The sequence below is a fragment of the Aotus nancymaae genome, unplaced genomic scaffold (genome assembly GCF_030222135.1).
Source record: "Aotus nancymaae isolate 86718 unplaced genomic scaffold, 86718_ANA_hifiasm-v0.15.2.pri h1tg000009l, whole genome shotgun sequence".
NCBI classification, from domain to species: domain Eukaryota; kingdom Metazoa; phylum Chordata; class Mammalia; order Primates; family Aotidae; genus Aotus; species Aotus nancymaae.
In genome coordinates this window covers 16682001-16695668 of record NW_026988420.1, presented here as the reverse complement: position 1 = coordinate 16695668, position 13668 = coordinate 16682001, and the positions used below count along the sequence as shown (strand labels likewise).

The following is a 13668-nucleotide window of genomic DNA, read 5'->3' as shown; positions in this document are numbered from 1 at the left end:
AGCCTGAATCCCACGGCTTCCTCATGGAACTTTGCTGTTTTACTGGAGTATATGCTCTAATAACTCCTCAAGAAAAGGTGTCTGAAAAGTAAGCTTTCTGAGTCTTTGCATGTGTAACAATGTCTTTATTTTGCCCTCACATGTAATTTGACTGGTTAGAGGTGTCTCAAGTTGAAAATCATTTCCCCTCCCGAACTTTGAAGCTATTATTCCACCGTTTTTATTCCATTGTCGCTGATGATCAATCTAATGCCAGCACGCCTTTTGTTTCCTGTAGAAGTTTGTGTTCCCCTGTTTCTGGAAAGCTTTTCAATAGCTGGTCATTCATTTAACAAATTTTATTGAGCTCCTACTCTATGGCAGCCACTAGAGCTAGGACCTAGGGACACAATGGTGAAGATCAGATTATTTCTAATGAAGTTTCCCATATGCCCACCAAAGGTAATGCTTAAGGCATCTTCCTTTTTCTCAGAGGCAGAGACCAAATTAGCTTAACTTTGAAATATAGAGATTTTATTCTTAGAGCTCCAGAAAACTGGGCTAGGTAGATAGTGAACATGTTAGATACTGGTGTTAGATGTGTGAATATGGTGGAGAAGAACATAATTTAACAGAAAATCTGTCTGTTCAAAGTGTTTTCCTCTACTTTCTAACTTTCCCGTATCTGTTTTGGTCCGTGTGACACTGTAGGGTACATCACAGTGAAATCAAGAACAAGTGAGCATGTACCCTTTGTCCTCAAAGGTTGGGATGCAGGCCTGTGAACCTGGAAAGAGAACAAAGCTTTCTAGTATGACAAAGAAAATGAAGATTCAAAAGTCTGGTTTCCTCTTCCTGGCATCAGCAAATACCAGCTGTCAGAGAGCTCTGAATAATCTACCTCTCCTATTTCTAAAGGTAATTAATATTAAAACACTGCCAAAAGGAGTTATATTTTGATTTTCAATTAAAAAGACACAAATGAAGTGGCAATGCAACAAACATGAGAGAAAAATTTAAAATTATAGTACTTGCATTTGTGATGTTTTTCCCATCGAATTCCACTCTCTCCAATGGTCCCTGAAACATCACCAGCAGGTTGACATCCTGATATCCTGATAAACTCTAAAAGGAAGAAGGAAAACATAATCTAAAAGGTAGGGTGGGTGTGGCAGTTAAAGAGATCACCACGGAAAAGGAGGAAAGTGCAGCTACTCAAGGGATACAGATAAGTCACTAAAGTCAAGGGTTGAAAATGCCCATGTGGTAACTAATGACAGATTTTTTTTTTTTTTTTTTTTTTTTGAGATGGAGTCTCGCTCTGACACCAGGCTGGAGTGCAGGGCGCAATCTCAGCTCACTTCAACCTCCGCCTCCCGGTTCAAGTGATTCTTCCGCCTCAGCCTCCCGAGTAACTGGGACTACAAGCGCGCACCACCACACCCGGCTAATTTTTGTATTTTTAGTAGAGACGAGGTTTCCCCCTGTTGGTCAGGATAGGTTCGATCTCTTGACCTTGTGATCCACCCGCCTCAGCCTCCCAAAGTGTTGGAATTACAGGCGTTAGCCACCTCGCGGGGCCAATAGATTTCTAATAAAGGAACAAAACCTTTAGGTTCTTTTGTTTAGCCCTTACTGCCAAACAAAGCAAGTTGCAAGACCAGTCAACGTCATCAAGCAGCAGAAAGTTTCCTTCCATTGAGAAAAGCTAATAGAGGTGTCTCTTCATACCCTCTTATTACAAACAAAAAGGGCCAGTTTTCTCCTGATGTGTCTGCTATTAGAGAAGACTTGTATATCGGTTGTGGTGGCTCACGCCTGTAATTCCAGCACTTTGGGAGGCCAAGGCAGACAGATGACTTAAGGTCAGGAGTTCAAGACCAGACTGGCCAACGTGGCGAAACCCCGTCTCTACTCAAAATACAAAAATTAGTCAGACTGGGGGTGGGTGCCTGTAATTGCAGCTACTCAGGAGGCTGAGGGATGAGAATTGCTTGAAATCAGAAGGCAGAGGTTGCAGTGAGCCGAGATTGTACCATTGCACTCCAGCCTGAGTGACAGAGGGAGACTGTCTTTAAAAAAAAAAGACTTGTAAAGTTTGTGATGACAGGGTGGAAAGAGCATATTTAGAATAATGTATCAGTGCATATCCTAGCCAATCCTGTTACTCTCCCTGAACCCTGAACCTCAAATGTTTTGTCTGTAAAGTGTAGAAGACTGAAAACACAAACAAAAGGGATTCTAAATTTCTAAAAAGGCGTATTTCCTCTGTTTTAACTCATTCTAATTTGAAAAGCTTAAACTGTAAAATTGTAAACTGGTCTACCTGCTTTACATATACCTAAAGTTAATTAATGCATTTGCTGAACAACATAACAAAGTTATATTTAAGAACATACATGCACCACTTCCCCTGCTGAGGTCTCTGCTACCAGTTTGGTCCAGGAATACATAATCAGCATCCTGGTCCCAGGTAGTGGCATGGTCAGCACCTACTGCCCATTTCCTCAGGAGACAATACTTTCCTTTCCAAAATGTTTACTATTTATTTGCTCAGAATAGATGGATCTTCACTTGACTTACTACCTGAGTCACCAGCTTCTTACATTATCGCTTTAAAGCAGAATTAATTCATAAAATTTTGTGACGTCACCTGGACTCAACTCTAATCTGAAAGTTCTTCTGGAATATCTGTGGTATCACCATTTCTAAGCAGCTCGGCAGTCTAACAGGCATAATTAACTTAATCAGCCAAATACGAAACCTATTTGATACTGCCCTTGTAGGAGTCAAATTCTTTTTTTTTTTTTTTTTTGAGACAGAGTCTTGCTCTCTCTCCCAGGCTGGAGTGCAGTGGCGCAATCTCAGCTCACTGCAGTCTCTGCCTCCCAGGTTCAAGCAATTCTCGTGCCTCAGCTTCCCGAGTAGCTGGGACTACAGGTGCACACCACCAAGCCCAACTAATTTTTTGTATTATTTTAGTAGAGACGAGGTTTCACCGTGTTGCCCAGGCTGATCTCGAACTCCTGAGCTCAGGCAATCCATCTGCCTCGGTGTCCCAAAGTGCTGAGATTACAGGTGTGAGCCACTGCACCCAGCCAGGAGTCAAATTTTTTTTTTTTTGAGACGGAGTTTTGCTCTTGTTACCCAGGCTGGAGTGCAATGGCGCGATCTCGGCTCACCACAACCTCCACCTCCTGGGTTCAGGCAATTCTCCTGCCTCAGCCTCCTGAGTAGCTGGGATTACAGGCACGCACCACCATGCCCAGCTAATTTTTTGTATTTTTAGTAGAGATGGGGTTTCACCATGTTGACCAGGATGGTCTCGATCTCTTGACCTCGTGATCCACCCGCCTTGGCCTCCCAAAGTGCTGGGATTACAGGCGTGAGCCACCGCGCCCGGCCTAGTCAAATTCTTAATGTATTTATAACTTAATAAACTGTAATTCACAGTTATGACACCAAGTTAACTTTGCTCCATCCCTTTTTAGTTGAGGTTCCAGATTCTGCTTCAGGTTGGAAACTGCCAATGCAATGTTCAGAGCATGTCCTACTCCAGAGTCACATATTATCTTTCATATCCACATGACAGACCAAGCCCCATTTGCTCTTGTTTACATTTTATTATCATTGTTATTAGTAATAAACCAATAGAAATTGAATAACAAAGGAAAAAGCTCAAGATAAATAATTTCTTCCTTGTGACTTGAAACACATGCATACACAGACGTCCTCCTCTGTGTGTGCTACTTCCTCATCACATTCTGTCCTATGGCACAAATAGTTACACAAAAGTCTACAGAACATGAGTAGCAGACCCCAGCTGTGTAAAGCTCAGGTGGACTCTCAGTCTAGATTACCAGCTTCTCCACGCTAAGTGTACTTGTGGTTTCATCCTCTTCATTTGACCCAAAATATCCTGGGAGGTCCAGCATCCTCTGCTCAGCCTCAGTGAGGCCAAATGACGTATTGTCATAGAAGGCAAACTCGGGGTGAGCGGGGAAGCTTTGACACTTGTCTTTCCGACACTGAGAAGGGCTCAGAGGACTGACCCTCTGGTAGCTATCTTTGGGGGATATGGGAGAAGACTGTTTCCTTGAGACATTCTTGTGACTGGGGGACGGTCCCCGACGAGGTCTGTGAGGCTCTGTTCTCTCAGTTCCTGCCACTAATCCTGCCTGGAGATCCCCAAGGTCTGGTTTCCTTAAGGGCTGCCCCAAAGTGTAGGATTTAGGGAGAGGGCTTAATGGACCACCGGTTCCACCTGCCCCTTGGAAATGCTCCAGCCTCTCAGGAAACAGGTGGGCGCCTCGACTCGGCGGCCTAGATCTGTCCTCTGCCTGCTCCCAGGTCCGCGTCCTAGAGCTGTAGGCGGGCGCCTGCCGTGGAGTCAGAGTGGACATGCTCCTCTCTCGGAACGGCCGGGCCTGCCTGGCTTCATGGAAACTTGCTGTCCTCCTGAAATGCGCGTTCCTGGCATGGCTCCTCTCGGATGGGCCCCCTCTGCTGCCCATGTGCCTCGCCTGTGACTTGCGGATCAGAGTCTGGCTGGGGCTTATGGTACAACTGGCCTGCGTCACACTTAGATCCGGCCTGGAGGGAGGCCTTTCCCCAGCGCTGACCACAGGCTGCTCCAGAAATGGGGATTTGATCCGGAACTTGATTGCTGCAGCTTCTTCTGGGCTTTCCAAGTCTAAGGGGGCGCTGGCGGCCGCGTCAATGGCAGTGTCTGTCAGGGGACTCTGAGACACGTGGTACACTTTAGTGGTTTCCGTCAGACCTTTCTTTTTCATCTCCTTTAACTGCTGCTGGGCAAGGCGGTAGCTGAACAGAGGGGGGATTATCTTCTGGGCGTTGGACTGGAAGCTCTCGCTGCCAGAGGCATCGTCCTCGGGAGGCACCGGCCCACTCCGCCTGTAGGTCAGAGGGATGCCCGTGTCCCCCGGACTCCCGGCGGGCCCGTCTCCCCCATCCGAGAAGCTCCCACACTGCTCGCTCAGCTCGCAGATGTTCTCCTCGTCCGAGTTCTTCCGGAAGCCGGGGGAGTGGAGGGAGTTGTGTCGAGCAGGTGTGCTGCACTTGGGGGGGCGGCCGAACCTCCTCCACAGCGTGATGAGCACGGTGGCAATGATGATGAACAGGCACAAGGATATGCCAGTGACAGTCACGATGTTGTTGGACTTCGCTGGACCCTGGGGCTGAAGAGGAGATGGGCTGGATGGCTGGAAAGCTGAAAAAACAAAAAAACAAAAACAAAAACACAGAGGAACAGATTTTTTTTTTTTTTTTTTTTTTTTTTTCCGAGAGAGAACCTCACTCTGTCACCCAGGCTAGAGTGCAATGGACCCATCTGGACTCACTGAAACCTCCGCCTCCCAGGTTCAAGCAATTCTCCTGCCTCAGACTCCCAAGTAGCTTGGATTATAGGCGTGTGCCACCAAGCCTGGGTAATTTTTTTGTATTTTTAGCAGAAACGAAGTTTCACCATATTGGTCAGGCTGGTCTCAAACTCCTGACCTGTGATCTGCCCACCTTGGCTTCCCAATGTGCTGGGATTATAGCTGTGAGCCACTGCACCTGGCCCAAATATGTATTTTCTAGTATTGTTTGCTCTGTACAGTTTTAAGATCTCTGAGTCACTTGCTTGAATTATCTAGCAGTTATGGAATGAAGGAACATATACAAGGATTGGGATTTCTGGTCTTACATATGGATTTCTACTGGCAGCTGAAGCTAAACAGGATCACCAAAGGAGAAACACTGCACAAACAGAGACCTACAGAAGCAAGGTGACCTGCTAAGCCATAATCAAGGTGACTCTGTGCTCACCAGCTCCTGCTAGAATTGGCCTCCAAGTTTCCACACAGAAGTAGCATGTAGAAATTTTCAAGGTAAGTCAGTGTTCACTCAGGATAATGTAATAGTACCTATAGTTAAATGTACCTCCGAGAGGCACATCAGAAAATACCAAGTATAAAATGTGAAATGCAAAATGATTTAGGTAGGCCAAATTTAGGTACCTAAATTTGCACATCTTAGGAGAAATTAATTGATGAAAATGAGACGAGGCAAAATATAACACAACTCATTTCGCCCTTCTGATATCCAGAAACTGTCTTTCCTAAGTGTTAAAGCCTCTGCGTTCTCACTCTTCTATTTTCAGCCACCCACTCCCCTTCCTACCTTCTACATGAGGGGGATTTTTCTTCTTTTTCCCTGCTTGCTCAAACTGGTTTGTCCCATGGTCATCAAAATGTTTCATCAAAATGTTTCATCAAAATGTAGGCACCACCTGGAGCCTCCACCCTCCACCTGTGCTGCCACTGAAACACCTGGAAACGTGAGATCCTGAGCTCCCAACTCTTTCCCCTTTGGTCACCTGTCCTATGGCTTTTTTCCCACGGTTGTATCACCACCACCAGCTCTGTGCTTCATCTTCTCCACCTGTCCTCCCACTATCCCCTAGGGGACAGCTGATTACAAATTCCCCAAGATTCCAAACTGATCCACAAAGCACTGCCTTCACCTCCTTGTCCCACCTGAAGCCAGGCTACCCTGCAGGGCCTGGTTTCCTCCAATCCTCTCAGTGGAAGCTGTCACACATACTTTCTTTAGAAGTAAACAGGGCCAGCAGCAGAGTGTGCTCCTCAAGCTCATTCCTATTGCTATTTCCAACCTGCGCCCTTCACCTCCCTAGAAAACTTCCACTCCTTTGATGCCTATGCCATCCTGGCCAACCACCGTTCCACCTCTCCCTCAGCACCATCATCTCCCAACCTCCTGCTAGCCATCAGTCACTCTAGCACCTGGGTCCCAGCCTCCCTCACTATCCCAGAGCTAGGAGCATCCAGGTGACTTCAGGTCCGTCCAACATATAGTACCTTCCCCCTGTCTGCTCCTCTTCTAAAATGTTAAACTGCTCAACCTGCTCTCTATCTGTGTTCACCATTCTCACTCACTCACTATTACTAAACTGAGACTTCTGATTCTCCAGCCCTCTATTTTCTTGCATCTGCCAGACACTTCCTAGCCTCACTTCTGTCCCTAACCAATTTAAAACCATGATTCATTACTGAAACCACTTTCCTTCCAACAACCTCAACTCTCTCAACCTCTAATACTGAGCTATATCCCTTCCCCTGCTCTGCAGCAGAAGTCCAACCCTAGACATGTGAACCTCAGACACGTGAATTCCCAGCTGTTGCACCCAGGTCCTGAGCAGTGGTGGAGAAAATAACACAACCGTGCAGGTCAGTGCCCCTGCATAGTCACAGCACCCAACCTCAGCTGCCCACAAATCCCTCGGTGGGTCTCCTACAACACTTGCTCCCAATTTCACCACTTCCTTAAGCCCCTATCAATCCACTTCCTTAGCACTCTAGTAGGTCACACACACATACACAAAACAGAAGCCATCAGGCAAGTCCATGCCCGGCTTCGTCTGCCATCCTCCCCTGCCCCATAAACTTATTAGCAGCCACACCTCTATTTACCTTTTTTCCACATGATCAGTGGGAGAACTGTCCTCCTATAAAAGGTGAGGCCACAAGCAAATACTCTCTAGGCCTCCCTTGTCCAGGGGCCCCTCTGCAGCAAATGTCTCTAGCTACTACTATATGTAGCTCCTTTTCCTCAGCATAGAAACATACTCAAGCTCTTCTCACTTTATTTTTTTTTTTGAGACAGAGTCTTGCTCTGTCACCAGGCTGGAGTCCAGAGGCACAATCTTGGCTCACTGCAACTTCTGCCTCCCGAGTTCAAGCGATTCTCCTGCCTCACCCTCCCGAGTAGCTGGGCCTACAGGCGTGCGCCACCATGTCCAGCTAATTTTTGTATTTTTAGTAGAGATGGGGGTTTTACCATGTTGGCTAGGGATGGTCTCAATCGCCTGACCTCATGATCCACCTGCCTCAGCCTCCCAAAGTGCTGGGATTACAGGCGCAAGCCACCACGCCTGGCCAGCTCTTCTCACTTTAAAAAGACCCTTCTCACACTCTCAGCCATATCTTGCCCCTTGTCTTCCTGGTCATGCTTACTGAAAAGAAGAGTCCTTCTTGCTTACTGCTCCTACATCACCTCTGTCTCCTGCAACCTATCCCCAATATTCCAATTAAACAGCTGCCACCAAGGTTATGAATGACCTCCCAATAGTCAAATGCAAAGGAGTTCGTTTTACAGCATTGGCTACTGTTAGATAGCTCTTCCAACTCTCTCTCTCCCTTTTGGTTTCAGTGAGAATATTCACTTATGTAAATTAGAGAGAAGAGCATGGATTTTAGCTCCAAGGAGAGCTAGATTCCATTCCTGGCTCCATTACCTCTACCATCTCCATTGGATATCCCACCACCTCCATCTCAAAATGCCCGACACTCACCATCTCTGCCTAGAACATGTGCTCCCTCTGATATATATAATCTCAAAGGAATGGAATCACAGTTCACACAGTTGCTAGTTCTAAAATCCTGGGTTTCATCCTTCATGCCTCCTTCTCCATCACTTGCCACATACAGAGTCTGAATCCTCCTCTCCCTCCATCACAATTGCTGGCACTTCATTTTGCACATAGGTTCCTGAAAAACTCTTTAACAAGTACATCTGCTGCCATGCCTAACCTTCTGATTTATACTCCATGCTACAGCCAGATAGAGATACCACGAAAACACAGGTCCCAACCTTCAAGGCCCCTCAGGATATGGACCCCATTTACTTGGCTGGCCTCATGTCTCCCACCCCTCCCTGGCACACTATCATCCAGCCACATTTAACTACTTTCAGTTCTCCAGTTCTCTTATTGTGCCATCTTCCATGCCTTCATTCATTGCTCTCTTTGCTAAAACTCCCATTTTTACCTACTTCACCTCAGGGACACCTCAGCTCTCAAATTTCAGCTCTAATACCACCTCCTTGGCCAGGCGTGGTGGCTTATGCCTGTAATCCTAGCACGTTAGGAGGCTGAGGTGGGCAGATCACTTGAGGTCACGAGTTTGAGACCAGCCTGGCTAATATGATAAAACTCCATCTCTACTAAAAATATAAAAAATTAGCTGGGCGTGGTGGCACACACCTTTAGTCCCAGTTACTTAGGAGGCTGAGGCAGAAGAATTGCTTGAACCCGGGAGGCAGAGGTTGCAGTAAGTTGAGATCGTGTCACTGCACTCCAGAGTCAGTAAGCAAGACTCTGTCTCAAAACAAAACAAAAGAAAACAAAAAAAAACAATTATCACCTCCTCCAAGACTGTAAATGTTTTGAGCTTGGATTATTACTCTTGAAAGCTTCTATAGCAAGCTGTGGATACATTTTTAATTGTAGGCCCTACAATACTGTACTGAGTATTAAGCCTGTTTATGTGCCTTCCGAGCTACTATAAGCCCCTTCTAGACAGTCATATCTTATTAATACATTCCAAACCACAGTCACAGTAACTTGCATAGTTAGTGCTCAATAAACACTAGTGATTCATTCCTTCATTATTAAAAAGGCAATAGCAAAATGATCAATATTCCAACAGATGGAACATAGGTGAAACAGCAATTTAATTGTACTGCTACTCTCTTATTGAACAAGATAGATCAAATAATGTACAACTACAATCAGACCTTGGCATAAGAACATTCTTTTAAAGCCAAACCAACCTCTGAACTCCCAAACAAGTGAAAACAGTTGAATGATGACAGACTTGTTCCCTGATGGATCACTTCCTTCAACTACAGTGGCTCCTCATGACAGGGGTAGCAGCATTGCTAGGACACACCGTGAACTTCTTCACTTAACTGTTATCTTTTTATTCTGGCTGGCTTCCTTTAAAATCATAGCTGGAGAAAAGCCCAAAAGCTGCTGGCCTCACCCATCTCTATCTCTAGTTTTTCCTCTTTCACATGAACTAAAGGAGATTTGTTGATGTTATGCAGCCAGTGAATATATCTTTACATTTCCAAAGAATGGAAAATAAGTTGATTAGGAAAGAGAACACTTGGAAGAAAGGATCGTTTTTATCCACATGAGCAATTATCTGAGGACCACTTACAGTAGAGGCAGGCGAGTCTGTAGGACTTACTCTTCTTGCTAACTTAAAATGTACAATTTCCAGTTCCTACTCAGTAAAGAATTAAGATGCCAGAATATGACGTAATATCACATTTCTTAAAAATGATTGTTAATTCCAGGTTGTTGAGGCTTCTTCTAGAAAGCCAAATTGTCCTGTATATAAAAGCAAGGTATTCAGGATAGGTAGCTTGGCAAGGAGTCACATCTAGTGCCCCCACTTTCTAGCTTCATGATCTCGGACAGGCCACCCATCCTCTCTATCCCCCACAGTCCTCATCTGCAATGTAGAGATAAGAACATGCCTACTCTATGTGTGCAGGGCTCTTAGAAAAATGCCTGGCAGGCAGTAAGCTCTCAAGAGGTCTGAGCCCAGCCCAATGATACCTACTTTGTGGAATTACTGTCAGCCTGAAGTGAGATTATGTATTTTAAGTGTTGCCACATAGGAGATAATCAATAATGGTAATACCAATAAATAGATATTTTTGTCACATATAAAAGAATAGCAGTCACCAGTGGCCACTGAGTTTAAATTCATCTGAGTGTTATGGAACTCAGATATGAAATGTCTGCATACATGATTCCATCCCAGAATGGAGAGGATGAGGTATATTTGAAGGAAGTTATAGACACAGAAGGTCTGTGGAAAGTGGAGAGGACTTACAAAGAGAAGAGGAGACAAAGAATAGAGCTTTAGGAAACAGACTGAATTATCACCGAAGAAATAATGAATTCAGGGCGGGGCCTATGAAAGACAGGCAGATGGAGGCCTAGGAGAAGAGCCTGGGTCAGAAGCTACAATAAGAAAAAAACAACAGAAGAAAGAATAATATCCTAAAAATGATGTAATGAAGGGAACAAGGCCTATGATACTGGCTGGAAAAATAATATAGCAGCAAGGAGTTTCTAAGGCCACAGATGGGGACACTGGCTGAGACGCTGCCAGGTGCCTGTGGTTTGGGCTAAAAGGTACTCTGAGATCCGAACACAGAAAAACACGTAACTCCTCCAGATCGCAAAGAAACAAGGAACTAAGATGGTCTTTTAACCTGGAATTGGAGAGTATGAGAAGACAGGACTTGACAGGACTTTAAGAGTCAGGACCAGAGCAGAGGCGGGCCAAGTCAATGTGGATTGTCTGTCAGGAGGCGAGATGGTGTGTGGGAAAAGCAGTGACTATTCAGTGTGTGACTCGTGGTAAGTGAACAAGATTCAGCTCCATAAGCTGGGGCAAACCTAACTGAACCACGTGAGCAACTTACCTATAGACCATTTACACCAAATACTCACTGACCAGCTAGTAGCGTGTGCCTTGAAGATGCTTAGAAGATGCAGGAAAGGCCAGTCTCCAGAAAAGAGCAAAAAGAAATGTCCCTCTGGGTAGGGGCGGTAAGGAATAACTTAGGCCACAGGGGATTAGACAGGGAGTCTTGCCCCATTTTGACAAATACTGGTCTATGTGGTCCCCTGGCTTTTCTGGGTTGACAGGGAGAAAACTTAAGGAAAATTGTTTTTTCACAGTTTTGGTGGGGAAAAACAGAGGGAGAAATAAAAAGAAAAATCTTATGAAGAAATGGTCCCTTCTCCATTTTTTGCATTTTTAGAAATGATTTAATATGTCTGAATCCTTAATATTTCCTTATCATTTCCCTATCTTTTACAGTGGTAAATCCTATCATCTCGCTGGTAAGCTACTCTCCCAGCTATTCCCAGTCTTAGATACACTAACAAATACAGGGCTAGTACAACCAACAGCAATCACAGAGCATTCATGAGTCTACTCTTGATCTCAGACTCGTAACTCTTGGGCAGACCTGGGTTCAATATACCTTCTGATGAAGGATCTGAGGAGAGACTCTTGAAGGAAGCAAGGATACCTACCAGCACACTCCTCCAGGGAACACAGGGAGGTCTCCAAGGACATTCCAGGGCAGCCAGGTCTGGAGGGGAAGGAATTGAGACACTCTCGGCGACGCTCTCTGACACCATCCCCACATGTGGTGCTACACTGGCTCCACGGCTGCCACAGTCCCCAAGTTTCTGCAAGGATATATAAGTTATGCTTTTAATGCTAGTTCATTTGAGAGTCAGTATTTAACTGCACCCAAATGAAACAGCAAAACTCAAATCTCAGGTCTTGAAAAGTCTGTGAGTAAAAGCATTCCCAGATGTAGAAAGCTGAAAAGAGTTGCTCCTAACTTAAAAAAAGAAAGAAAAGCTATATAATTTACAAAATCTTAACCTTTCCAGAACCCACCAAAGAGCTAAAGTCACAGGACAACTAACTATCTTGCAATAAAAGGAAAGACAGGATCCTTCAAAGAAAAATGAGATGCACCTCTTGTTTACCAGGGGCAGAGTTCACCTAAAAATATGATGAACTCCCAAAAGTCTAGTGGATTAGCACAGAATATAGAACCCCTATGACTCACATACACAAGCAGAATTTATACTCACTTGCAGGATCTTCTCCACAGATCTCATCAAATACAAGAAGGACTGAGAGCAGGTACAAGACCAGACAAAGCCTCCCTCATGGTGGAGGCCCAAGGAGGGAAGAGGCAGCACTGTGGAAAAGACATAAAACCTCACCGAGACCCTCTCTCCATTTCCTTTCCTGAATAAAATCTTCAACCACTTGGGAAAGTGCCTCAAACTCTCTCATCCTAAGAGCACCAGTTGATATCAACTGCTTCTAGAGAAAAAAGAAACTCCTTCACCCTTGGGAAAGAGCCAAAATTTTCCTGGGCCCAGACTATTAGAGATCTTCTACCACTGGAGAGGAGCAAGATCATCAAGAAGTTCCCACTCCTGAAACTTAGGAACACAGCACTTGCCTAACACTGAGGCTGAACTAGTACAGGAGAATGCCCTCCCTCTGCTCCAGGCTAGCGAGTGCCAAGTATCAAGTAACAACAGTCTACTTCTGAGGAAGAGGCAGAGCAAGAGATGAAAGCCTCTCTGATGTGCAGGTTCACAACCAAAGCTGAGGGTGGGACAGAGCATGGAGAAAACCCCTATGGTGATGCAATGCCTGCCCTAAACACAAAGTAACACTAGAAAAATTTCAAATGTGATAAGCACTGAGGGTAGCCATAGCAATGGTAAAAACCCAGACACAGCTCAATTCCTTACTACATTAACCCAATACCCACCTTAAAGGCCCAGCAAAAACAGAGGTATGACCATTTCCAGGCATAAATACCTCAATGTCTACAGTTTCAAACAAGGTGTCCAGCTTTCAACTCAAAATTATTAGACAGAAAAAGAAGGGGAAAAAAACATAAAACTATCAAGATTCAAAGTAATTAAGATAACCAGACTCAAATGGGATGCAGATATTAGAACTGTCAGAGAAAGAATTTAAAATAGCTATGATAAATATGTCAAAGACTTCAGTGGAAAAGGTAAGCAAGATGCATAAACAGATGGAAAATTTCATCAGACAGTTGGAAACTAAAAACTCAAATGTTAGAATTTTAAAATATGGTAACATAGATGAAGAAGGCTCATCAATAGACTTGACATAGTTGAGAAAAAAAACAGTAAATGTGAATATAGGTAAATAGAAATATCTCAAACTAAAACACACAAAGAGGAAAAAAAGAGTAAATAAAACAGAATAGAAGACCGGAGAGCTGTGG

The 13668-nt window shown here is 44.7% G+C and overlaps 1 protein-coding gene across 2 annotated transcripts in view; it reads right to left on the bottom strand.

Annotated features, from left to right (window-relative positions):
- Nucleotides 1–3460: 3460 nt before the first annotated feature.
- Nucleotides 3461–13668, bottom strand: part of THSD1 (thrombospondin type 1 domain containing 1) — a 28211-nt gene continuing 18003 nt past the window's right edge. Inside the window, exons 4-5 of one of the 2 annotated variants that reach the window (XM_012466200.3) lie at nt 11906–12064; nt 3461–5209 (exon numbers count right to left, since the gene is read on the bottom strand). In XM_012466200.3, the coding sequence (XP_012321623.2) occupies nt 3831–5209; nt 11906–12064 (1538 nt within the window). In that variant the 3' untranslated portion in view covers nt 3461–3830. The remainder of the gene's footprint in view (nt 5210–11905; nt 12065–13668) is intronic. The other variant, XM_012466201.2, reaches the window with a different exon arrangement.